The 25,973-nt window shown below is 45.2% G+C and overlaps 1 protein-coding gene across 1 annotated transcript; it reads left to right on the top strand.

The window, feature by feature from the left end:
• The first annotated feature begins 312 nt into the window (after positions 1-312).
• LOC119651764 (cytoplasmic FMR1-interacting protein) lies at positions 313-17,593 on the top strand. Its single transcript, XM_038055504.1, has 13 exons — positions 313-416; positions 6,824-7,034; positions 7,104-7,283; positions 7,352-9,003; positions 9,063-9,236; positions 9,296-9,414; positions 9,482-9,594; positions 15,270-15,469; positions 15,551-15,842; positions 15,913-16,153; positions 16,218-16,312; positions 16,405-16,791; positions 16,875-17,593. Exons 2-13 carry the CDS (start codon positions 6,828-6,830, stop codon positions 17,079-17,081), a joined length of 3,867 nt encoding a protein of 1,288 aa, XP_037911432.1. The 5' UTR covers positions 313-416; positions 6,824-6,827; the 3' UTR covers positions 17,082-17,593.
• Positions 17,594-25,973: the final 8,380 nt, after the last annotated feature.

The following is a 25,973-nucleotide window of genomic DNA, read 5'->3' as shown; positions in this document are numbered from 1 at the left end:
GCGAAGCAATAAAATCTAGCCTTGACAATATTATGGTCAAACTGTTCCTCAGCAAGGCTTATTGTCACAAGTTCACTGTTAAGTCCAGCAAACTTCAAAGCCTTCAGTACTATTATTCGGAAATGTGACAATTGGAATGTTATTGTTTTCTTTCGTAGGTATGTAATCTCAGTAAAGAAATCCAATGGGATCCAGTATTCTAATAGGAATATAATAAATCCCAACACCCACTTCTCACCCGCACTGTACCAGCTGATAAGGAAGACCATTCACCTACAGAATCCTCCCACAATGTTTTTGACATTTTGACAACGAAATGCAATTTGTTGCGTGCGCGTGTATGAGCATAGGTGCGTCGGCTGTGCATTCGATTTGTTTACTGGCGTTTTTATTTTGGTTTTTTTCTGAAAATCGCCGTAAGTAATTCACTCGAAAATTCGTTTAAAATGTTCTAATTCGTATCCCTAATTCGAGTTTAGTGAAAATCTGGGTAAAAAACAGGTGGAAGTGGCAAAAAGTGATGTGAAAAATATCGACCCCTTTTGCTCTCGCATGATTAAGTCTTGACGGGTCGGACGTCATGTTCTGTGTCACTGGGTGGAATGTTCGCAGCTTCCGAACGTGATTTTGTGCTGTTTACGTGCTGCAGGGGGTTCGCTGTAATGAAAACCGGATGTGTCTAATAGAAATGTTGCTCTCTGGCTGTGAAGCTAATCAGCTCAGTGTTGGGGTTATGTTGCGGGAAACCTTCGCCCCTCGGACTCGGCACCGACAGACTTCATTGATATTGATTTGCCGCATAAATTTGTTTTTGATTGTTAAATACTGTCTGGAATAGGAGCTAATCATGCAGTACTGATTTTAAGGATGGTTTTGCCTTCTTTAACCCTGGATAGTACGAGTGATCGCGTTTTTCTTTTGCTGGAGACTTCGCTGTATCTTTAAGGTCACGCCTTCCACTTGGGATTCATGCCAGCTTTTCACTGCAACTAATATCTGTATCGCGTAAACTTTATTATTCTTAGAAAAAGCTACGAAATTCAATCAAGATCATATTAGAGAAACTTAATCGTACAAAATCCCCTTCAAGAAGAGATCTTCAGCCAATCCCTCTTGCTCATTACATTGAATCAATGGAGAACGACCATATCAGTTGCAAGGGCAAACCATCCAAAACCATATTCATCGTGGGCGTGGAAGTTTCGACCATATCGCGAGCAGAGCTCTTTGCAGGTCCAGGCATGAAGTCGCGCTATTTAACTCGGTCACTGTACCCTTGGCTCTGGCAAAGATATTAGATAGGATTCGCATCCATTGGTATGAATGCTGAGCCTGCATTCAGTATAAACCAGTATCACTGTGCCAGTCACGGCCGGGCTCTGATTGTTGTCTCCAAATCAATCCGTATTCGAAGAGAATCGTGTGTTCGTGTATAACACGTCACACACTCGTTAAACGCGATAAACCCCCAGAATCTTTAATCCGTTCCAACTCTGACCTCAGTAAGTCCCCTACAAAGTTGTGGGGTTCGATGTCTACGCTGAGAGCGTCGTTCAATTTTTTTTTTCTCCTCCAGGCACATTCGGAAGGCTCATCCAATCCGCAGCGGTGCAAATACTTCTTATAACAACATTGTCCCATAAATAACTGTGTCAGGTGGTAATTAACTTTCGCACGGATGCGTCCTTCTTCTCTGATAGAGGTTGTTTGTCTCATTCGCTCGGAGATAAAAGGCGATCATTGTAACGATGACACAAACTACCTCACCTGATACTGCCCCGTACGCACTTAAGAGCCTCAGCCTGCTTGAGCGGTATTCGGAACTCACTCCCTTTCGGTTCAAAGCATTATCTAATGCTTTCGACCCGAGACATGAGCCACGTGTAACAGATTTCGCCACCTCTACAATAAGGAGCTGGCGACTATATTTAACATCATCATCATGCCTTAGTAAGGACCTCTAGACATCCTGGTTTTGTGCCGAGGTCCACCAATTCGATATCCATAAAAGTTGCATGGCGCCCTGACTTATATGATCACTCTACCTTAGGCAGAGTCTACCATTTCTGTTTTTTCTTCCAGAGACTTTCCGGGCAGGATCATCCTCACCCATACGGGTTAGGTGACCAGTCCACGGTGACCTGTTGAGCCGGATTTTATCCATAACCAGGCAGTCGTGGTATCGCTCAGATTCTGATAAGGTCTTCCAGGAATACGTAAGGACTGGCAAGATCATTGTCTCCGTTTAGAGCGGGACAGTTTTTGTAAGCTAACCGTACGCGCATTTCATCCTCATAGCTGTTGTCGGTTGTGATTTTAGACCCTAGTTAGGAGAAATTTTCAACGGTCTTAAAGTTGCCAGTGCGAATTAATGTTGTTGGTTATTTCGTTTTTGGTGCCGACGTTGCCTTAACTTGCCTTCATTAATGTGCAGCCCGAGATCTCCCGCCACCCGCTCGATCTGGATGAAATTAGGCTGCAAATCTCGGTTTGTTCTTCCCATAAGGTCAATATCGTCGTGCATCGCGAATCATTTTTGTCCAGTACCAGGTTAAAGAGGACGCATGAGAGGGCATCTCCTTGTGTTAGACTGCTGTTGATGTTGAATGGTCTCGAGAGTGATCCTGCTGCTTCTATTTTACCTCGCACATTGGTCAGAGTCAGTCTTATCAATTTCGTCGGGATACCGAAAGGCGGTCAATTAGCGCTGTGGTGCGCTATTTCGATGCCAGAATCTCCTAAGATCGTGACTACTGTTATGAATGCAGGGAGACAGAGTCCAGCCGGCTCAGATCTTCAGTACCAGTTCGTAGTATTCCTGTAGGAAAGCAGCCCTCCCACCCCGGTTGAAAAGTCCACAGCAAAGTTTCTCGTGAAGTTCAGCTTGGGTGTGGCATAGTCCGTGAGGAATGCCAACATTTCCCGAAGTACTTCGTCTAGAGTGTTACTGTGGCTGTAGGGCTCCGCTGTCCAGTATCCGGACTTAAGTAGCCTGACAGCAGGATTGCAGAGCCCCGATAGCACTTGCACATGCGGTTCTTTGAATCCTATTAAACTTCGTTCGATTGTACTTTTTGCTCAAAGCCTGTCACCACACAATAGAGCCGTATGTTAGGATTGGACGCACCACAGCCGTGTACATTCAGAGAACCATCCTTGGCCGAAGACCACATTTCTTTGCAAAGGTTCTCTTGCAGCCATGGGAGGCTATACAGACCTTATCTCTCAGTTCTAGGTTCAATCTCCAATTTAATCATGGATCCAGGGTTACACCCAGATACTTTACATTGGAGGAAAGAACCAATTTTTGTTCATTCAACCGTGGTAGATGGAGTTCAGGTGCCCTTGTCTTGATGGTGAATAGCATCAGTTCCGTTTTGTTGCGATGATGTCGCTCACACTGGATGGAAATATCCCTGACACTAATATCATCAAATCGCCGGCACTCGCTACTACCTTCATCCCGCTGCTGTCCAATATTCGTAAAATTTTATCCATCACTATTAACCAGAGCACCGGAGAAGAGGCGCTCTAGTCAAGTGGTTCACTTCCAGATCCAACTGGGTTATCCTGGTACTTAGCATGCATATAATCCAATACGTAAGATAACCCTCCAATCCATTACTGGTTAAGGCTTTCTTAATGTCGTTGGTAGTAACGTTGTTGAATGCTATATCCAAGAAGGCATCGCTCCGCTTGCTCAACCGTCTCAATTACTTCGTGAAGATCGGTTTCTGTGAAAAAAGTGGTGAGGCTGATGGGTCGAAAGTCCTTCGCGGACTCATGGCTGCGCCTGCCCGCTTTCGGTATAAAAACCACTCGTGCGCGTCGCCAGGATTGTGGTACGTATTCTAAAGTGATACAGCTCCGGTAAAATTCAACAAACCGCAGCTCAACTAATTCCTGCTGCTTCTGTAGCATGACTGGCATTATGCCATCTGGAAGCGGAGAATTATATGCGGAGAAACTGTTTATAGTCCAGTCGATCTTGCCGATCGGTCTTGCCATTTCAACTTCAAGGCCTTCCATCCGAGTGTCCTCCGAAATTTCTTTTCTGGATGTGCACAAATAAGTTATCAAATTTTTAATTGATGACGCAGTTGCGACGTTTGATTGCCTCCAGGGGTCGGTCCTCTACCTCAATCGTAACGAGTTTGCCTTTGCCTTCTTCTTTGCTTCTAAAAACCATCCATATTTGCCCGTTCTGAGTTTTGAGGAGGCGCAGAAATTTCCCCGTTTCAATCGCTGCGACTTTCATATATCATTCCCAGCATATGTCGACAGTTCTGTTCCGTTCCAGTCTGAGAATTTAGGGATTGTAGTCTTAAGCCAGTCCGTGTGTTCTCGTTCGCGCTCCGATTTCCTGTTCCTCACGAGGGAGTATTAGCTCCGAAAATATTTTTGGCAGTATAGTCAGTCGAATGCTCCGTTAGCATAGCTAACGGCAGGCCTTCTGGCCCTCACCTTCACCCTTGATCTACACGGGATTTTCCTCTTCTTGGATTCGAGTTTGGTTTTTTTTGGTAGTATTCCCCTCTTGAGGGCTGATCTCCAGTCTGCCCTAAGCGTTCCTAAGACCCTCTTACAGGTCTTACTTCATATAGCACAGACACCATTTAGCACCTGCCCTATTGAGACCTGTCTCTTTCCTGATGTCTGATATACTGCCCAAGGACGTACTTTTGCTTTTCTCTACTTTTTTATCAGGCCCCCTCGTTAATTTCGGTTTTCGCAGTAAGAAAATGTTGACTTTAACTCCACGACTTGGGTTTCCTACTTCTCCCTGATTTCATGGAGGTGTTTTCCAACTTCTTAGTCTAGATCCGTAGCGTTTTGTTGATAGTAGTCCTTTGCCACCTCGTACAGAATGTGGCTGTCACCACCCACTCACGGTCTTGGTCGACGGAAAGCTTGGCTCCTGGAGAGGCACATATCAACTCCCAAAGAGAGATAGGTTGGCTCTCAGGGAGCTAAATTCCGCATAAGTCTATCCTGCTGGCGTACTTATTTCTGGTTTATTTTCCGCCAATATTCGAATCTTCCTTCTAGCTTATGCTCAGAGGGACGACAGAAGAAGGTTCTGAGAAAATCCATATTCGTGGTGTTCTTATGAATCTTCAATATTATAGATATGTGGCTGTTCCTATAACCAAACTGAGGTTCTTTTGAATTTCTACTCGTCTTACGCACCCGTCTTTTCTACGCCTCTTTTAGCTACAGACTATCATCAGTCATTTGAAATTATTCGGAGTTGCTTTTTTCTATTCGCTAGTGATGTTGCAAATATCGATGTTTCGGGAACCACTTGTTCCCTTCATCAGTGCTAACAAGTCAGACTTGCTTTTTTCTATTCGCTAGAGATATTTATTGGTCTTGCAAATGTCGATATTTCGGGAACCATTTGTTCCCTCCATCAGTGTTAACAAGCTAAGCAAGTAAGACTTCATAGCACTGATGGACAAGTGGCTCCCGAAATATCGATATTTGCTAGACTAATGAATATCACTAGTGAATCGGAAAAAGCAAGTCTTAATTATATTTAAAATAATTTATAGATATTCTAACTCGCTCGCGTTAATTGAGTTTGTTATTGATAAACTTGACACCAACATCGGGCCCGATCCCAATGGGGTTTCTAGTCTTTTCCTGGTAACCTGTAAACAACACATCCTTCCTCTATCTCTCAAACTTCAAACAGTGCTTTCTTGCCAGTTGAAAAAAAGGCTCATTATCTCTATTCTCAAATACTGTGACCCTACTATAGCTGTGAACTTCCGTCCTATTCCGGTCAGCCCCCCTCCTCTTATTCCGAAATCCTCCAGAGATACCTAGATAATTAACTGTCTGCACACTTCGATTACCTCATAGCGATAGAGCTATGGGCTTTTGTGAAACATCTACTGCTGGTCTTTGTCTTTACCAATTTCGTTGATAAATCTCTTAAATCACGAAAGTATATGTCATTTGTAGCGACTTCTCTTCGACTTCTTTCGTCAACCAAAAAATACTCCTCTCCAAACCCTCTTTACTCAACTTCCTCCGATCAATCACCACATAGCTCGCCTCCAACCCTTCTAACCGATCTTGCAGGGTTTATTTTGAAAGTCCTTCATCCCGCGCTTCTTTTCATCTAACTCTAGAGTTTCCCAAGGTTCTCTAGTCGGCTCCCTATTGTTTCTGCTTTTTATTATTGATCTCCCCTCGTTCCTCATCGGCCTGTTCTCTCTCTCTACACAGTCAACCTTAAATTATTAACCTCTGTTTTGTCTCCGCAATTCTATTTAAATAGTTTGGTGCTCAAAAACAGGCTGACATTAAGCTTCAGCAACTATAATCCGATATGTTGTTCGCTCAAATCCTCCCCAACATCCTTTTCCTCTCTGTATTTTTCCTGCGTCTCTCTTCCAACTTTATCTCAATGCAGTTCTCCTTAACACTTTTCAACTCCCTCGTTAAAACCATTCTTGAAGATTGTTCTACAATTTGATCTCCCTTTCCCAATCGTGACTGTCTTGCTCTTGAAAATGTACAACCCAAATTCACACGATCCATCTTCTTTAAAGAAGCATTCTGCATATAAGAAATTTTTACTTTCTTATGTAGGTGTGTGAGCGTTAAGTGCCTTTTATGCGTCCCACTTCATGAACCATGTATGCCACATCATTGAAAGAATATTTAGTCTATCTTTTTTCATGTTTGAGGGTAGAAATTAAAACACTTAACCTTCCGAATGTTCCTCTCTCTTCTCTGATTGTTTCTTTATTAATTTAATTTAAAATATCATTTCCATTTTCAAAAATATTCTTACTTTTCTACTTCACAGCGCGATGACAGAGAAAATCACATTGGCTGATGCTCTGTCTAACGTCGAGGTGCTCGATGAGCTCTCCTTACCCGACGAACAGCCTTGCATCGAGGCCCAGCCATGCTCCATTATCTACAAAGCCAATTTCGATACAAATTTCGAAGATCGCAATGGTTTTGTCACAGGAATCGCCAAATACATTGAAGAGGCTACAACTCATGCCAATTTGGTACGACTTAAATTTTGTTTTTACTTTCGTATCTAAACATTTTACAAGAACGTATCCTTATAATCGCAGAATTTACTCCTCGAAGAGGGCCAGAAACATGCTGTAATGCTCTACACATGGCGTTGTTGCTCACGAGCGATCCCGCAACCTAAATCTAATGAACAACCAAATCGAGTTGAAATTTACGAAAAAACAGTTGAGGTGTTAGCTCCGGAAGTCAATAAACTGTTGAATTTCATGTATTTTCAAGTAAGTGCCTAGTTTTTAAATGTTTTCGAAAAATATTTAAGTTTCTATTGTTAAACCCATACCAACAGCGAAAAGCAATCGAAGCATTCTCTGGTGAAGTAAAACGTCTTTGCCATGCCGAGAAACGTAAAGATTTCGTATCAGAAGCATATCTCCTCACTCTTGGAAAATTCATAAATATGTTCGCCGTCCTCGATGAATTGAAAAACATGAAATCGAGCGTGAAAAACGACTACAGTACGTATCGACGTGCTGCCCAGTTTCTCAAAGTCATGACCGATTCTAAAGCTTTACAAGAATCACAAAATCTGTCCATGTTTCTTGCTACTCAGAATAAAATTCGAGACACAGTGAAAGACACTCTTGAAAAAATTCCTGGTTATGAGGATTTGCTGTCCGAGGTTGTGAATATCTGCGTTCATATGTTTGAGAATAAAATGTATATGACGCCTGAAGAGAAACACATGCTCGTGAAAGTGATGGGATTTGGGTTGTTCTTGATGGACAGCGAATTGTGCAATATCAATAAACTTGATCAGAAGAAGAAATTACGTCTGGATCGGATCGATCGGATATTCAAGAACCTGGAAGTAGTGCCGCTATTCGGTGATATGCAGATTGCCCCGTTTAACTACATCAAGCGAAGCAAACATTTCGATGCTAGCAAATGGCCTCTATCTAGTTCGACAGCAATAAGTCCACAGGCAGATTTGATGGTTCATTTGCCCCAAATCCGTGATGATCACGTCAAATATATTTCTGAACTGGCGCGGTATACCAATGAAGTAACAACTACGGTTAAGGACAATCCAACGGATGCTGAGAATCGAGCTACAGCTGATTTGGCACTTCGTGGTTTACAGTTGCTGTCCGAATGGACAAGCGTTGTAACCGAGCTTTATTCATGGAAGTTGCTTCATCCAACAGATCACCATCAAAACAAGGAGTGTCCTGTCGAAGCTGAGGAATATGAGCGCGCAACTCGCTACAACTACACATCTGAGGAAAAATTTGCACTAATCGAGGTCATTGCTATGATCAAAGGTCTTCAAGTTCTGATGGCGCGGATAGAAACCGTTTTATGTGAAGCCATTCGGCGGAGTATCTATGCCGAATTGCAAGACTTTGTTCAGCTGTCATTGCGTGAGCCTCTGAGGAAAGCTATCAAAAACAAAAAAGATTTGATTCGCAGCATTATAATGTCTGTCCGAGAAACATCTGCCGACTGGCAAAAAGGCTCGGAACCAAACGATGATCCAGCATTGAAAGGGAAAAAGGATCCCGATGGTGGTTTCAAAATCCATGTACCTCGTCTAAATGTCGGACCATCATCAACTCAGCTTTATATGGTTCGGACCATGCTTGAATCGTTAATTGCCGACAAAAGTGGAGGAAAGCGAACATTGCGAAAAGATATTGATGGCAATTGCCTGATGCAAATCGATCAGTTCCACAAGACTTCATTCTTCTGGTCGTACTTGCTAAATTTCAGTGACACACTGCAAAGATGTTGTGATCTATCCCAATTATGGTATCGGGAATTTTATTTGGAGATGACAATGGGACGAAAAGTTCAGAAGTGCATGGTTCGACATCAACACAATGATGAGTGCAATGATCTGATTACGATGGAGAAACGAATTCAATTTCCGATTGAAATGTCAATGCCGTGGATTTTGACTGCGCATATTTTACAAACTAAAGAGCCTTCTATGATGGAGTGAGTGTTTCAGCACAAATTTCTTTTGAGTTAATGATTATTGAGTGGTTTTTTGTTAGGTTCGTCCTTTACCCTCTTGATTTATATAACGATTCGGCACATTACGCCCTCACTGTGTTCAGGAAGCAGTTCCTTTATGATGAAGTCGAGGCTGAAGTGAATCTTTGTTTTGATCAATTCGTCTACAAATTGAGTGAACAGATATTTGCACACTACAAACAGCTGGCTGGAAGGTAATTGAACAATGTTATGGAATTTTCAGTCCTACTTGAATGCTTTATTGATTTTTCAGTATTTTCTTGGATAAACGGTTCCGTCTCGAATGTGAAGTGCTAGGATTCAACTTCCAATCTTATCCCCGGAACAATCGGTATGAGACGCTTATGAAGCAACGACATGTTCAACTTTTAGGTAAGATTTATCCGAAGAATGGAAGCTATGCAGTTATATACACTTTGAATTTTTTTATTTTTTTCAGGGAGGTCCATTGATCTTAATAAATTGATTACGCAACGGATAAATGTGAAAGTGCATGAAAGTGTAGAGCTGGCGATCAGCCGTTTTGAAGGCAACGACATTACAGGAATTGTGGTAAGTTGAATTTTTGTGCATCGGCATCTGAAAATTAGGGACACGAGGAGGCTAATTTTTAAGGTTTTGCCGATAAACAACCAGGTAGACCAGTTAATTCTTTTGTTGTGTCTTTCGGTTTTCAATGGATCCCTGATAACGCTATCTCGCTCCTATGATTATTATAAAGAAATCTATGGGTTTATTGTTTTGTTTTTTCATGAGCGAGGACGAACAAAAGAATAACGAAAAGCGCGCGAATTAAAAAAAATTGAGTGTTCTAAATTCTTGTTATGGCTGTCCACACTCGCGCTTCCTTAAAATGCATGACAGCCTCAGATTGGCCACTCTTTCCTGCCCTAATCGAAAGCATGACGTCACTAAAAGCAATTTATCTTTTGGACGCTGTTGTATTATACCCTGGATAGGGACTGATGTCGCGACTACGACTTCGGCTTCTCCCAAACGGTATATGATTGGTTTCTAAAATGTGTGCAAACTCCTCGAAAATGGTATCAAGGGTCCCCAGAATGTTTGCTTTATCCAACTTGAGCGAGCATTCCGGCGGAAAGCCGGGAAGTAATCCTCTCTCTCTTGCGGGACTGTGCTTCTGAACTCTATTAAGTCTAGTGGTCCTAAACGCGAATTCGGTGCCACACTATCGCGTCCAGTGAAAGGTGTGCTCTCATGACATAGGAGCTGGTTTCTGACAGGATATTGACTGCCAGATTCCAGTAGGGCTTAAGGAGCATCATAATTTTGCAGTACTATGTACCAACAAAGATTTCTGATATAGGAGACAAGAATGCTTTCAGGAGAAGCTTCTCAAAGGTAATGGATGCTCTGAACACATCTTGCTCGGACATATGATGGGGAAGCATGATTTTGGCTATCATAGGAACAACGGTGAAGGGATTGTAGATTTCCGCAGCTTTCATGACGCTTTTATCAGCGGCACAATGTTCGACCACAGCGCCTGCCATAAGATCAATTGATTTTCGACTGATCGGAAACGAACATCTAATCAGATAGACCACTGTAGCTTTCTAAATGTCACATAAGGACCACTGATATAGACGTCTAAAAAGATCATTATCTGTTGGTCGCTTACCTTCGCTTGTGTGTGACTATTGTGTATGTTCACAACGGAACAAAGCATTGCTTCGCCAAAATCAACACAGGTCATTTACGCGATCTGCTTGTTGTTCAGCAGTGGATAACTTTCTTGCTGCACAAAGGGCAGATACTCTTTCCAACCAGCACAAAAATATTGACGAACACTGCACTGCATCTGGAATGCTTTCCGGAGAAACTAATAGCTATTATCAAGCAATATATGGCGCTGCCAAAGGTCACATACTGGAACGAGGTAAAATCTCGGGGGAATCTGAAGTTCAAAATGTGGTTCGCCATTGTTGCATTCTGTCACCGATTCTTTTTCTTCTCGTTCTTTGTGGCCTCCTTTCTGCTTGGCTAGAGGATGTAGAAGGATGCAATGAAGTTTTCCTCAAACACCTCGACATTCATGACGTCTGGTTGCTCTCTCGTCGTACCTGTTTCACGTCCTGGCCTCTATCCACTGCTATAGAACAGTGGCGCATTGAAAGTGAACACCATTGTCACTCGAAAACTACAAGCTTTCATCAATTCATGTATATGTCGTGTCATCAGGGTACTCAGGCCTAATGCAATATTAAATGAAGAACTTGTATTGGTCATGCGCCAAAAGTCTTCTTTTTCTTCAGCCTTTGTCCCTTTCACAAGCCGGGTTCAGCTCGTCGTGATCAGTTTCACCATTTGGCTCTATCGAATGCCTGATCTGGGTGCACACTCGAGACTTAAATCCTCATAGAGCGTATCAAGCCAGCGTTGTTCCGGCCGGCCTTTTGGTCCTTTACCATCGAGTTCGATGTTCAGACCAATCTTGGCAACTGAATTATCCTTAACGTGAATTACATGACCACACCATCGAAGACGCCTCTGTCGCAATTTTTCCACGATTGGTGCAACTCCATAACGATCGCGGATATCCTCATTTCGGATGAGATCAAAACATGTCACGCCACTGCTCCAACGCAACATCTTCGTCTTCATTGCCGCAAGACTCCGTTTATTGTCTTTTATAGTCAGCCAACACTCAGAACCATAGAGAGCGACAATATGAACGACATAGCGGTAAATTTTAGATTTAAGACGTTCGTTGATACGTCGATCACAAAGAACACCAGTTGTGGAACGCGACTTTATCCAGGCTGCGTTAATGTGTGGAGCAATTTCATAACGCAGTTCTCCATTGACTGATAGCGTTGACCCGAGATATTTAAATCGCTCAGTTCTGGGCGTGTTGCATAAGGCGATCATTCCAATTTTGGATAAGTTGCTCGAGATCATTTTTGCTATTAGATGCTAGGAAAACATCATCTGCATAAAGCAGTGTATAGGACGCTGGATGTCCCGTGTGGCGGCGTCCATAACAAGAACAAAGACGAGTGGTGAAACGTAGTGGTTTTGATACACCTGGCACACTTCGAACTTTACTTTTCGGAGCGTGATAGAGCAATTGAGCTCAGCTCACGAGTTCTTCTGGTACTAAGTGTTGTAGAGCATACCAAATGAGTTCGTGTGATACACGGTCAAACGCTTTCTCTAGATCCAGAAATGCAAAGTAAAGAGGGCGATGCTTCTCACGGTGTTTCTGCATGAGTAACTGTGCAGCGTGTATTGCGTCAGTAGTTCCGCAGTTTTTAACAAATCCGGCTTGATTCACGGTTATTTCAACGATTTCGCGAATACGGTTGTCAAGAATGCGTTCAAAAATCTTCATGGTATGGGAAAGTAACGGGATCGGACAGTAATTTTAACATTTTGCTAGACCTGTCGTGGCGACTTAATCCTTCAGTTGAGATCTTCTCGAAGTATTCTCGCCATCTATCCGTTGTGGCTCGATGGTTGGTAAGCAAAGTACCGTTTTTTTCATCAACGCAACAGAAGCGTTCGATATCGTATGTGCGTTCGTTTCGACTTTTGGCAAGTCGATACAGATCTCTCTCGCTATCCCGAGTGTCCAGTTTATCGTAAAGATTTTTATAATGGTCCGCTCGGGTGAGAGCGACTGCTTTCTTTGTTTCCAGGTTGTCATTCTTATTGCCAATTGGCCAGCGTTTTATCGTCGAGAAACTTATGATAGAGGCGTTTCTTTTCACGGACCTTCATTTCAACATCATCATTCCAAAGCCAAGTATCCCGGTTGATGTACCGCTTAAACGGCTTGGTGACCCCGAGCTTTGCAGAGGCCGGTTTGGGGATTGTGTCTTTCATTCGGTGCCACGATTCTTCGACATTCGTAATGTTTGGTAATCGCGTAAATGGAGTCATTTCTCCTTTCTTCTCACGAAATCGTCACCATTAAATGTGCGGCGGGCCAGTGCGTTCCTCACGCTATTTTATCGGTGGCTTGATTCGCAGGACGGTAATGAACGGCCAATGTTGAGGTGCGATGGTCTCATAGGGAACGGCTTTGCGGTCAGTAACGGTGGTAAAATGTTGGCATCTTATGAGAATATAGTCGATTTGCGTTTTACTGTTCCCACTATAAAATGTAGGAAGATGAGATGCAATGATGATAAGTCGTCAGCAGGCACGTGACAAATCTTTTCATCGAGAAGTTGCCAGAAGGCATCTTTCTCGGCATCAGGTCGACCTGTCTGTGGTGCGTACGCGGTGAAGAAGTGAAGAGTGTTATATCAGCTGATCATAATGGTGACCTTCATCAGCCGATCATCAAATCGTTCGACTTTTCTAATGGCATCACGGAAACCCTCTGAGATGGCAATGCCAACACAATATTGAGTGTGTGGGCTATAGAGAAGTTCATAGCCATTTTTACCGCGTTCGCGTTCAGTCGCAGCTTTTGGCACCACACTATCGGACTTCTTGCAGGGCGCAGATATCAGTGCGCCTTTTCGGAAGGGCTCTTGCAAGTTTCTCGGCCTTTCCAGTTAAGGTGCCAACATTTAGCGTGCAGACACGTATTTGTTTTGTTCGGACTAAGTTGCTTACATCCTGACGCCGTCCATGCGTCAAGAACCTTCGCCCATTTCTCCACAGTACCGGGGCCCGTCCTGCCGCGTCGACTGAGGTGGACGCCATTGCATTTTTGCGAGGCTTATTACTCGATCCGATCATCTTGTTTCTAACGACATTGTATGCATTTTATTGGTCGGCCTGTCGCGGGACCTGTCGCCAAGAGAGATCAGGTAGGATTTAGCATAGTGTAGCTATACTTTATTTATCTCTTTCCCTCATCTCAGCATTTTATTTTTGTTTTACTGAGGATTGTACAATGTATGTTGCTTCAAATCCTCCTCCTTCACCTGGGCTTGAGACCAGCATACTATGTTAATAGCATGGCGGAGTTTTTCGTAAAAAAAACTTTTCATCAAAACAAGTTAACTGCTCCTAAGTCCACAATAATCCTTTCCACCACCTGGACCAAAACAACAAATATATACGCAGCTCAATATATCAGTAGGAAATACACCTATCCCCACTACTCTCCGAAAATTCTCAGTATTACCCTCGATAACTTGGCCATATCAACTGCACATGCCTCCACTATATATTACAAGATGAAGGGCATGGGCAAAAACTTTCAAACCTTAGCTGGACCTTACGTTCCTAGTAACTTACAAAGAATTGGTAGATATGTAGCAAGCTGTGTTGCTCCCATTTAGTCTCCTAATTTAGGTGACATCTAATAGACGAACATTTAGCCTTGGCAGAATTCACAGTAATACTTGTTGGACGATGACAGCTCATTGATCCTTTTCAAGGCCAGTCCCACACCGTTGCACACTTTTTTGGAGAGGGGCGCAGTACTGCCGTGACAGCAGAATCCAAAACAAAATAAATCGTGGGTTTCACCACACAAGCGCTTCTCACCGGCACCAAGATCCAATCTCCTCGGTCAGAAAAAGATGAGGGGGGGTAATAAAACCCAGTCAGACGATCACGGCCAAGTGCAATTGATCAACAAGCATCATGCGCTCATTGGAAAAAAAATGGAAAAGGTGCAGAGACATGGCTTTTGTCGCAGGGCAAAACTCCGGCCCATTCAATCACTTTGATGGAAAACACCATTTCCGCTCCATTTTCCCCGGACTTTGTCCCTGCGACTACCACTTTTTCTCGTCGATGCACCTTCACCCCCACAAGAAAAGTGGACAATGGAGTTCATAAAGCAATGACCCTTCTTCTTGCAAGGCGCCCATAAGTGGCAGAAGTGTGTGGCAAGGAATGGAGCATATCTTTTCATTTTTATATAAAATAAAACATCGTTTTCCAATGCAAAAATACGTGTGTACGAGTGTATACTGAAAGCTGGATCATTGCCAAGCTTTTTTTGCTACTGTTTGAGTTAATTAATTACGATTGATGCCACTTCGGTTTACCCTTAGTCAGAGACGCCTCGGACCATCCTTTCCACTCGGCATTTTTAGAACGCGAGGTTTGCGGTTTATCTGGAGGTATTGTTTTGCACGGTAGCTAGGAAAAAAATAAGACTTCGGCATCAATAAATGACGCAGATCTTTAGCTTGGTGTCAACAGTGTTCACAGAACTGTTTTTCCAGTTTGATTTTCGATTTTTGTTGTTTTTGTTTAAGTTTTCATGATTCATCATGGTCTTTGTTTTACAGGAACTAGAAGGACTACTACATGTGAATCGTATTTGTCATAAGCTGCTCAGCAAGTACCTAGCTCTAGACAACTTTGAAGCGGTTGTGAAAGAAGCCAATCATAATGTACTGGCACCGTACGGACGCATAACTCTTCACGTTTTCGTAGAACTCAATTATGACTTTTTATCAAATTATTGCTACAATGCTGCAACTAATAGGTAAACCGATTTTCGATTCAACTTTTATATTTCCAGGAAATTTTCACTTAAAAACGGCAAATTGTTAATCTTTATTTTTAGATTTGTCCGTAGTAGAGCAAACATATTCGGCCAACAAATACAGCGCGAAAAGCCTCCGCAAATGTCACACTACTACCTTTGGGGTTCGAAACAACTAAACGCTGCATATTCAACACAGTACGGACAATACAATGGCTTCGTTGGTGCACCACATTTCCACGCAATGTGTCGATTGTTGGGCTATCAAGGAATTGCCGTTGTAATGAATATAATCTTAAAAGACATCGTTAAACCATTGATTCAAGGAAATATTCTTCAATTCACCAAAACTCTAATGAGCGCTATGCCAAAGGTAAGTTAAATCTTAATTTCTGAAGGTCCTGTTCGAAAAGTTTAACGTATTTGTTTTGCATTTTCTCAAGTCTTGCAAATTACCACGTTGCGAATACGGTTCACCTGGTGTTCTTGGTTATTACCAAGCACATTTGACCGATATTGTACAGTATCCTGATGCCAAAACGGAATTGTTCCAACAGTTCAGGGAGTTGGGCAACTCAATAATATTCTGCTTGTTGATAGAGCAAGCTCTTTCTCAGGAGGAGGTGTGCGATTTGCTTCATGCTGCTTTATTCCAAAACATATTTCCCAGACCGTATTGTAAAGGTAAAGATAAAGTTGCTATAAGACATAAGGGACGTGTTTAAACGAATAAATTCTCACTTTTCAGAGGGAGAAAAACCGGAAGTGAAACAAAAGCGTCTCGAGGCTCAATTTGCTAATCTTCAGATTGTTTCCAATGTTGAGAAACTGGGAACTGCTAAGGTAAGAAGCTGAAGTTAATTTACTAAATCTTCCTGTATTTCAACGTTTTTATATGGAAATTTGAATGTTCTCCATTTTATTTTCTCCCACAGCAAGCATTAATCGCTAGCGAAGGCGATCTACTGACTCGTGAGCGACTCTGTTGCGGCCTAAGTATTTTCGAAGTGATTTTGAATCGAATCCGTAGCTACCTAGATGACCCAATCTGGACCGGTCCAATGCCAGCCAATGGAATTATGCATGTTGATGAATGTGTTGAGTTTCATAGGCTTTGGTCCGCTTTGCAATTTGTCTATTGCATTCCAGTTCGTGGAACAGAATATACAATTGAAGAGTTATTTGGAGAAGGTCTAAACTGGGCTGGTTGCACAATGATTGTTCTCTTGGGTCAACAAAGGCGATTCGAAGCTTTGGATTTCTGCTATCACATTCTGAGAGTACAACGGGTTGATGGCAAAGACGAAGATGTTAAAGGAATTGTAAGTATCATTCAACCGTGCAGATAATCATGTCCATTTTATATTCGACGATGTTCATCTTTTTTTTCTCAATCCTCTTACAGAAACTGAAACGCATGGTCGATCGTATTCGACGATTCCAGGTACTAAACTCCCAGATTTTCGCCGTACTCAACAAATACATGAAGAGCGGCGATTTAGAAGGCTCCAATGTAGAGCACGTACGATGCTTCCCCCCACCTCAGCATCCCTCCATGGTTAGTTCCCACTACCATGATCCGAATAAACTACGACAAAGTCAGCAGCATTAGAAGGCCCCAGATATACAGCGATTTTTCAAAAACAAAACGTAAACCTACATACAAAGTATCAACGCAGTACGAATTATACACACATTTTAGAACTAAATAAAAATAGTTTAAACATTATTTATATAATATAATCGTAGAGAAAAGCAAGGAACCGTAAGAACATCAAAGTGCTTATTGTTAAGATTTTTCATTATTTTATATTTAATATGAGAAGAAAGTAAATACGATGTCAATTTCTTTTTACATAAATGCAAATATGTAGTTGATGGTTAATCGAATAATATTGACATAGTTGTCTGGCATGCGGATTCATGAGATCAGCCTGCACTACACAATGTTATTAAAATATTTCCTACTTTCGCAATGTTTCATTGAGTTCGATGTGTAATTAGGTAAAAAGATTCTTTTTATACACTTTTTTTAAAACAAGAAGCTTATTATATAGTCTTAACTTATATATACACAATTTTATATAAAAAAAAGGAAAATAAAGTTAGATTTATGCATAGTAATGATCTGAGTTTTATAAATTCCTTTCATGCGATTTTCCAAAGTACCATGCTGATAACTTGGACGAAGCAGTTTTTCCCAAATTATCTGATTTATCATCGAAATACTCAATCAATGTAGCTGACAGTATTATAGGAACTACAATTACCCTTTCAAGACTCCAAATTTCCTTGATTTCCAGAGTTAGTTGCTCATAGTTATCTTCTTCTCTGCGTATTTTCGCGGAACCACCCATCTTATCAACTAAGAAAACGTTGGACTTGTGTAAAATATATTTTGTGGCGGCATGCACTAGCCAACATGTTGCAGGAAGTGTGGGGAAAAGGGCCACATCATCAAAGTTTGCACCGGAGATCCACGGTGTGTGCTGTGTAGTGGGAAAGAGGGTTTGGACGACCGTCATGTTGCGGGAAGCAGCAGATGTCCGGCATATAGGAGGGAGCTGAACCGCACAGGCAAATGAGATACAAATCAATCTCAATCACTGTGAGATAGCTCTGCTCTCGCAAACCATTCGAGAGTCGAATGTTTTTTTTTTTTTTTGTGCGTACACGGAAGTGGAAAATCTTAGAAAGACACGTCCGCCGCAGCTCCGCCGCCCGAACGGCGGAACAAAAGCGGGCGCGTGTGGGATTCACACCCACTAAAAACCACCCCCGGTCTCTCCAGCCCCAGCCCCGCGGGACCACCATTGAGGTATTACTTCGCGGGGTAGGTTTGCCCTTAGGCACTCATCCTTCTCCTATTTGCAGCTTTCCTCCTTCTTTGTTCTTTCAGCAACTCCTCCTGCATTTGGATGATTGCGGAGCTAACCGCAAGCCACTTCTCCTCGGACTCCAGCATCTCAGTAACCAAGCTCTCCGGGGTCACACTCCTGCCCAGCACCTGGTTTAAGCTCCTTCTCTCCATCGCAAATCGTGGGCAGTGAAACATCACATGCTCTGGATCCTCCGGTATGCCATCGCATCTGGGACAGTTCGGAAAATCATCCAACCCAAAGCGGTGCAGATACTGCCTGTAGCAACCACCGTGTCCCGTGAGGAACTGGGTAATGTGGTAGTTGGTATCCCCATGTTTTCGCTCAAGCCACACCCTAATGTTGGGAATGAGCCTGTGCGTCCACCGACCTTTCGCAGACTCGTCCCATCTGCGTTGGCAGAGATCAAGCGACTCTGACCTTGCCGCATTTCTACGCTGTGCATGCCCCTCCATATGTCTTGCATTGTACAGGACAGAATGTCAACCGGGATCATGCCTGCCACCACCAATACTGCCTCATCTGATGTGGTTCTAAAAGCACTGCAAACCCTCAAAGCCATCCGCCGGTAAACCGAATTCACCTGCTTCCGTCTCTGAGAGTTTGCAAGCGCTTCTGCCCACACAGGCGACAAGTAGAGCAGGATGGAGCGCACCACTCCGGCTAGCACCAACCTCCGGCAATGTTTCGGCCCACCAATATTTGGCAACATTTTTGCAAGTGCCGTGGTGGCACTGGCTGCCTTTTGGCATGCATACTCTACGTGCTCCCTAAAACTCAATTTGGTGTCAATTATTACCCCCAGGTATTTGATAGCCGGCTTTGATACGACCGTATGTCCACCGACCTCCACTTTTACTGTATTATTTTTCCTGCGCTTCGTTATCAAGACCGCTTCCGTTTTCGCGTCCGCCAAGGTCAGCCCGGCCTTTTCTAGCCAGGAGTTTACCGCTCTCACTGTTTCCGTTGCGTAAACCTCCACATCTTCTGGGTGTTTTGCTGCAACAACCACAGCTAGGTCATCAGCAAAGCCGACAATCGTAGTCCCCTCTGGGATGGGAAGAGCAAGCACCCATTATACATGATATTCCACAACAGGGGACCAAGTACCGATCCCTGTGGTACCCCGGCTGTGACAATGTACTCTTTGGGGCCCTCATCCGTCCCGTACCAGAGAGTCCTCTCTGAGAGGTAGTTTTCCACCAAATTCGCTAAGTATCCGGGGACACCTATGTCAGCCAACGCCCGTTTAATTCTATTCCAGTTGGCCGAGTTGAATGCGTTTTTGACATCCAACGCCACCACGGCACAGCAGCCGCCAGAAATCAGTGCACCTTTTGCCAGGTTTACCACCATGCCAATTGCGTCCACCGTAGAGTGGGCGCGTCGGAAACCAAACTGGCGTTCCGACAAACCATTGCTGGCTTCGACGATGGGCAGGAGTCTGTTGTAGATGACTCTCTCCATCATCTTCCCCATTGTATCCAACAGGCAGATAGGACGATACGACGCTGGGTTTCCAGGTTGCTTGCCAGGCTTCGGAAGCAACACCAACTTTTGCTTTTTCCACTGGGCAGGGAATATTCCTTCTTTTAGGCACGCCTCGAAGGTGTTGGCGAAAAGGTCGGGCCTAGTCTTCACTGCCAATTTCAAAGCTCGGTTGGGGATGCCATCCAAACCTGGGGCCTTGTTGTCACCGACCCTACCACACATTTCCCGCAGCTCCTCCACAGTTACAGGCGGTATTATGCCGTCATTTGGCTGGACAAAAACTTGCCTTCCCCTATTTTCGTGGTGAGGGAACAGAGTGGTAACAATCTGTTTCAGGAGGCGCGGACAGGTCACCTGGGGTGATTTCCGCAGCCTTTTCATCACCACTCTATAAGCCTCGCCCCAAGGGTTTATGTCGGCATGGTCGCACAGCTGTTTGAAGCAGTTCTTTTTGCTCCTCCGAATGGCTTCCTTTAGGCGGCCACCCAATTGCTTGTGTGCCTCCTCTCGACCGTCCCCACCGGATTTTCCCCTGAGCCTCTGGCAAAGCCTCCTTGTCCGAAAACATGCGGCTCGCAAACTTGCGATTTCATTGTTCCACCAGTAGTTGGGTTGCCTACTGGGGAGCAATCGCCTTCTGGGCATAGTAGCATCGCATGCTTCCGTCACCCATCGAGTGATCTGGGTGGCTTTCTCTCCAGCCGTACCATTCAGGGATATGTCGGATTTGAGCACCGCGGAAAACGTGTCCCCCTCGAACGCTTTCACTGTCCAGCCAAGCATACCACCCGGCATTTTGCGAAAACTCTTTTTCGAGCTCGATCCGCCCTTGATCTCTATGCAGATTGCCTGGTGGTCGCTGTGAGTATAGTCCTCACTGACATGCCAAGCGATTCTACTGGCTAAAGTGGCACTCACGTATGTCAGATCCACTATAGATCCCAGGCCCCTTCCCCGGAAAGTGTACGAAGACCCAACATTCGCCAGTACCACGTCTAGCTCCGCGAATGCTTCGAGGAGAACACGTCCCCTCACATTAGTTATCCGGCTCCCCATTCAAGAGCCCACGCATTGAAATCGCCTCCTATTATGGTCGGCCAACGTCCTCTTGCATCCAAAACAAGAGCAGCAAGCATCCGCTCATACTCGACGAGTGTAGCGCTGGGTGGAGCATAGCAGCTGTAGATGTGGATGCCCTTCACCTTCGCTCTGATGAAGCCCTCCTCCGGGTGCTCCATTATTTCCTGGAAGGCTTGTTCTCCACAAGTTCACAGCGCTGCTTGGCCCGTTTGGTCTCTGACCCAAACGCTACCACCGCGGTATCGGTATGGTTCACTTAGTATGGCCACATCGATGTTTTTCTCGCGGATGGTTTGCGCGAGTAGATCCTGCGCCGCCTCGCAGTGGTTGAGGTTGATTTGTATCAACCTCATCTGCGATTTGTGCTAAGGGCTCTCCTGTATTCCGGGCATCTGCTGCTGCCTGCAATGTGCCGATGGTCCACACCCTCCTTTCCTTTGCACAGTAGACAATTTGGGTCAGCTCCGCAGTCCTTGCTGATGTGGCCTTCCACTCCGCATCTCCTGCATTGCTTTGACCTGTCATTTGGGTTAGTGCATGACTTCGCAATGTGACCAAAGCCAAGGCATCTAAAGCACCGTTTTAACGCCACCTGTTCCCTAAGGCGACACATAACCCAGCCTATTCTCACTCTCCCTGCTGCTAACAGTTTGAGTGCGTTCTCCACTGGTAGGCTGATGATGGCGGTTTGTGTTCCCCCATAGGCTTTCCTTAGCGTTTTCACCGCTGACTCTTGTAGTCCGGCAAGATCGAACTGTTTCTCCAACGCTTCGCGAACCTCCTCCTTCGTCGTGATTTCATCTATATCTTTGCAGATATAGTGATCTCCGGCCTGCTAGCTCTTATGTCGGCTTCCTGCCCTAAAGTCTTCCCGATTTGGATTAAGAATTTGTTCGCGGTTACATCCTTGGATTTCTTAAGGTTCAACATAAGATCTCCCTTCTGCGACCGTCTAATACGACTGACGTTGTCTCCCAAATTGGTGAGTTCGGGGTCCGCCTTCACTTTCCTGAGAATGTCGGCGTATGACCCTTCGCCTCGTTTGGAAATGAAAATCACCTCCGGTCTAATCTTCCTCCAATAATTTCTTTTCCGCGGTTCTACCTTCCTCCAAGCTTCCGCATCCGCCTTTGAAGGTTCGATCCCTTTTCTCGAGGTAGCCACTGCAGTATTTTCCCTGGTAGCTTCAAACGTACTTTTCATGAACTCCGCCTTTTTGGGAGTTGAGTCCTTTTTTCTTTTCGGGGTTTGCTGATCTGTTGAGTCATTCAGCTTCTCGCGCAGCCTCTTCCCCGGTTTCTCCCCTTTTGTGTTTTGAACCGGCGTTACTTGAGTTGCCTGGTTCACTTTTCCAATCGGCGACTTCCCTACTCGTTCATCCTGGGCCTTGCCGTACGTCAAACGGATACCTCTTATCATGGCCCTTATATTTTGGTGAATGTTCCTGCGCTCCTTTATAAACTCACACAGCTCCATGATCTTTTTACCGAGGGCAGTAAAGGCAGCTCCAGACTGATCATTGCCCAAAACATCGCTCGGGTGAATCGGCGTCAGCGATTCTTCCTCATCGAAGGCTCCCGCTATACGCTTCCCACTGTGGGTAGCGATCGTGGGGGCTTGTGCCCGTGTGGGAGGGGATCTGCGAAAAATTGAGCTCCTTCTGAACGGATCTATCACTGGAGCCAGTTCAAGTTCCTCCCGTACGCTTGTAACATTAGATGCCACAGTAGCCAAGGTTCCCACTACTGAGGCACTGCGGTCGTTGGATATCGACGGCCGGGAGCCCGCTTGCTCACTCCCAAAAACCGCCGGCACTGGGTTTCTGAAGCCCTGCACCGTAACTTCATTCTTCTTCTGCTCCTCCATGTTTGGTCTTATTTCTAGGTATCCTTCCCATAGCCAATTTTTATCCACGGGTGGGCGTTTACTTCCCACCTACCCGGCCTGCGCATAAACATGCCCATACACGCACATCTCCGGATGCGTGCATGTGCATGGCCATGACACATTCGCCGAGCATTCCCTTATCCGCACGAAGGGACGCGCCTGATGGGAGATTTGGCAACTCCACACAGGAGAGGGAGGAGAGTCGAATGTGGATGTCTCGGTAATTTGCGAGCCTTACAGAAACCACGGCAGTGCGACTTGGCCAGTGGATGCGTCTGGCAATGCCGCAATCTGAGCGTGCGAAAGCAGCCGGGTTTATAAGGGCGAAGGTCAACGGTGTCCATATTTACAGCTGATACGCTCCCCCTAGTGCAACCTTAGCACAATATGAGGAGATGTTAGAGAGTCTGGTGTTGGACGCTGGAGACCACAGCCCTAAAATCATTGCGGGCGATTTCAACGCGTGGGCCCTGGAGTGGGGAAGCCGATCGACGAACACAAGTGGTCAAATTCTGCTGGAGTCTTTGCAGAGTTGGACATCGTGCTGACCAACGTTGGTCACCTTTCGAAGTAGAGGGTCGGGTTCGATCGTTGACCTGACATTTATTAGCACCTCACTAGTAAGGGAGATGGCTTGGCAAGTGAGTGAGCACTACACCCACAGTGACCACCAGGCCATCTTCCTCAGCATCAAAAACCGAGGAAGCAATCAACGACGCTCTGGAGATAAAAAGGCTAAAGCGGTTGGTTGGTCTATCAGAGCTTTCGAGGAGGAGACATACTTGGCGGCATTGGAGAGAGCCCATGATCCGGTTGGAACAGCTCAGTGTCTCAGCGTGCAACCGAAGCATGCGACGCTACGATGCCACGACGACGTTTGCACCACGGCAAGAGGCCAAACTACTGGTGGAACAAGGGGATCGCTGCCTTGAGATCCTCTTGTCTCCGAGCAAGGAGACTTTCCCACAGGACAAGGGGAAGGCCGGAACACCAGGAGCATGAAGATGAATACCGGGATCTGTGAAGCAACCTTAAGAAGGCCATACGGAGAAGCAAGCGGGAATGCTACCAGGAGCTCTGCATGGAGGCTAATACGAATCCGTGGAGTACAGCCTACTGAGTTATAATGAACAAGATCCGCGGGAAAAAATCACCTCAAGAGACATGCCCACGTCTCTTCGCACATTCGAATCGTGCATGGCGGAAGGAGTATTTCCCCCCCCCCCCCCAATGGAAGAGGCAGAAACTGGTGTTGCTACCGAAGCCATAAAAACCGCCTGGCGTGCCCTCTTCATATCGGCTTATTTGCCTCTTAGACACCATAGGGAAGATATTGGAGAGGATGATATACAACAGGCTGCTCCAGTTCATCGAGCTTGCGGGTGGGGTCTTTCAGAGCGTTTCGGCGAGCCCGTTCTACGGTCGATGCAGTAGCAAAGGTCATCGAATTGGCTCGAAATGCAATGGCCATGGGCAAATGCTGTGCTCTGGTGACGCTGGACGTCAAAAATACTTTTAACTCAACCAACTGGGGCTGGATTAAGGGCACTTTGGCCAAACTGGGTGTTCCTAGTTACTTGGCTCGACTAATTGAGAGTTACCTTTCAGATAGACTCCTCTGGTACGAGACGGAAGACGGGCCGAAGGAGTAAATTGTGACAACAGGTGTGCCTCAATGTTCTGTATTGGGACCACTGCTGTGGAACATAATGTACGACGGAGTGCTTGGCCTACGCATGCCGGAGGAGGCAACGTTGATTGGTTTTGCGGACGACCTGGCGGTAGTTGCAATTGCAAAGCATTCCCAAGATGTGAAACTTTATGCAAATGAAGCCATTCATACCATCAAGTCATGGTTACGAATGGCCAAGGTAGACCTGGCGGATGAAAAGATGGAGGCGATCCTTATTACCAACCGCAAGAAGAACAACACGGTTAATATCGGGGTTGGTAATCATGAGGTGGTCTCAAAATCAATTGTCAAATACCTGGGGGTGATGATCGATGCCAAGCTGAGTTTCAGGGTGCTCTTGGATTATGCGCGGGAGAAGGCAGCAAATGCTAGCTCATCCCTTGCAAGGATGCCTAACGTGGGAGGGCCGAAGTATAGTCGTAGGCTACTCATCGCGGGAGTGTCTGGGCGGGAGCGTTGAACCACGCTGTAAACCGGAGGAGGATAAGTTCGGCATACCAGCCAATTGCGCTAAAGGTGTGCAGCGCATTTAGGACGGCATCGACGGAGGCAGTGTGTGTCATCGCAGCAATGATCCCTATAGATCTTCTAGCGAGCGAAGCACACTGACTCTACGAAAAACGGATGGCAAATCCAGCCGAGGTGAATGCGGATTTCCGAAAAGCGATCAGGAGAGAGTTGTTTGGCAAGTGGCAACAAACGTGGGATAACTCCGACAAGGGCCGGTGGACCCATACATTAATCCCTTGTATCGAGAAATGGGTCGACCGAAAGCACGGAGAATTGAATTACCACCTGACACAGTTCCTTACGGGACACGGTGGCTATACTTGCATCGCTTCGAGTTAGACGAGTCTCCCAACTGTCCTGAGTGAGGAGCCGGAGCACGTTCTGCTCCATTGTCCCAGATTTCTGCAGCAGAAAAGGAGGTTGAACACCATCTTGGGGGCGGATACCGAGCCCTCCAATCTGGTGGAAGAGATGCTGAAGTCGGAGGAGAGCTGGCTGGCGGTAAATGAGGCAGTAGCCGTGTTGCAGACAAAACTCCTGGAGCTGGATCGAGCTAGGAAAGCGGCGCGACGGAGACACGACATGGACGAGCTGGTATAGCGAACCAGAGCCTCCCCCGCGAGGTAATACTTCACAGTGGTCCTACGGGGAGGGGCGGAAGAGTGGGGGTGGTTTTAGTGGATGTGAATCGCACACACTGCTGCAACCTGGCGCAGCAGCATCTTTCTAAGATTTCCACCTCCATCCATAAAAAAAAACTTTATATATACACAATTTTATATAAAAGAAAAAGGAAAATAAAGTTAGACTTATGCATAATAGTGATCTGAGTTTTATGAATTCCTTTCATGCGATTTTCCAAGGTGCCATACTGATAATTTGGAAAGCAGTTTTGCAGGCCAGACCAGGCATTCGATAGAGCCAAATGACGAAACCGATCACGACGAGCCGACCCCGCTTGTGA

The sequence above is a fragment of the Hermetia illucens genome, chromosome 3, assembly GCF_905115235.1.
Source record: "Hermetia illucens chromosome 3, iHerIll2.2.curated.20191125, whole genome shotgun sequence".
Taxonomy (NCBI): Eukaryota; Metazoa; Arthropoda; class Insecta; order Diptera; family Stratiomyidae; genus Hermetia; species Hermetia illucens.
The sequence above is the reverse complement of the archived record's forward strand: the minus strand, read 5'-3'. Positions and strand labels throughout refer to the sequence as shown.

Coding starts and splice junctions, on each gene's coding strand:
- LOC119651764 (XM_038055504.1), top strand. CDS start 6,828: ATGACAGAGAAAATCACATTGGCTGATGCTCTGTCTAACGTCGAGGTG. Junction 15,843..15,912: donor TAATGAGCGCTATGCCAAAG/GTAAGTTAAATC, acceptor CATTTTCTCAAG/TCTTGCAAATTACCACGTTG. Junction 16,154..16,217: donor TCCCAGACCGTATTGTAAAG/GTAAAGATAAAG, acceptor CTCACTTTTCAG/AGGGAGAAAAACCGGAAGTG.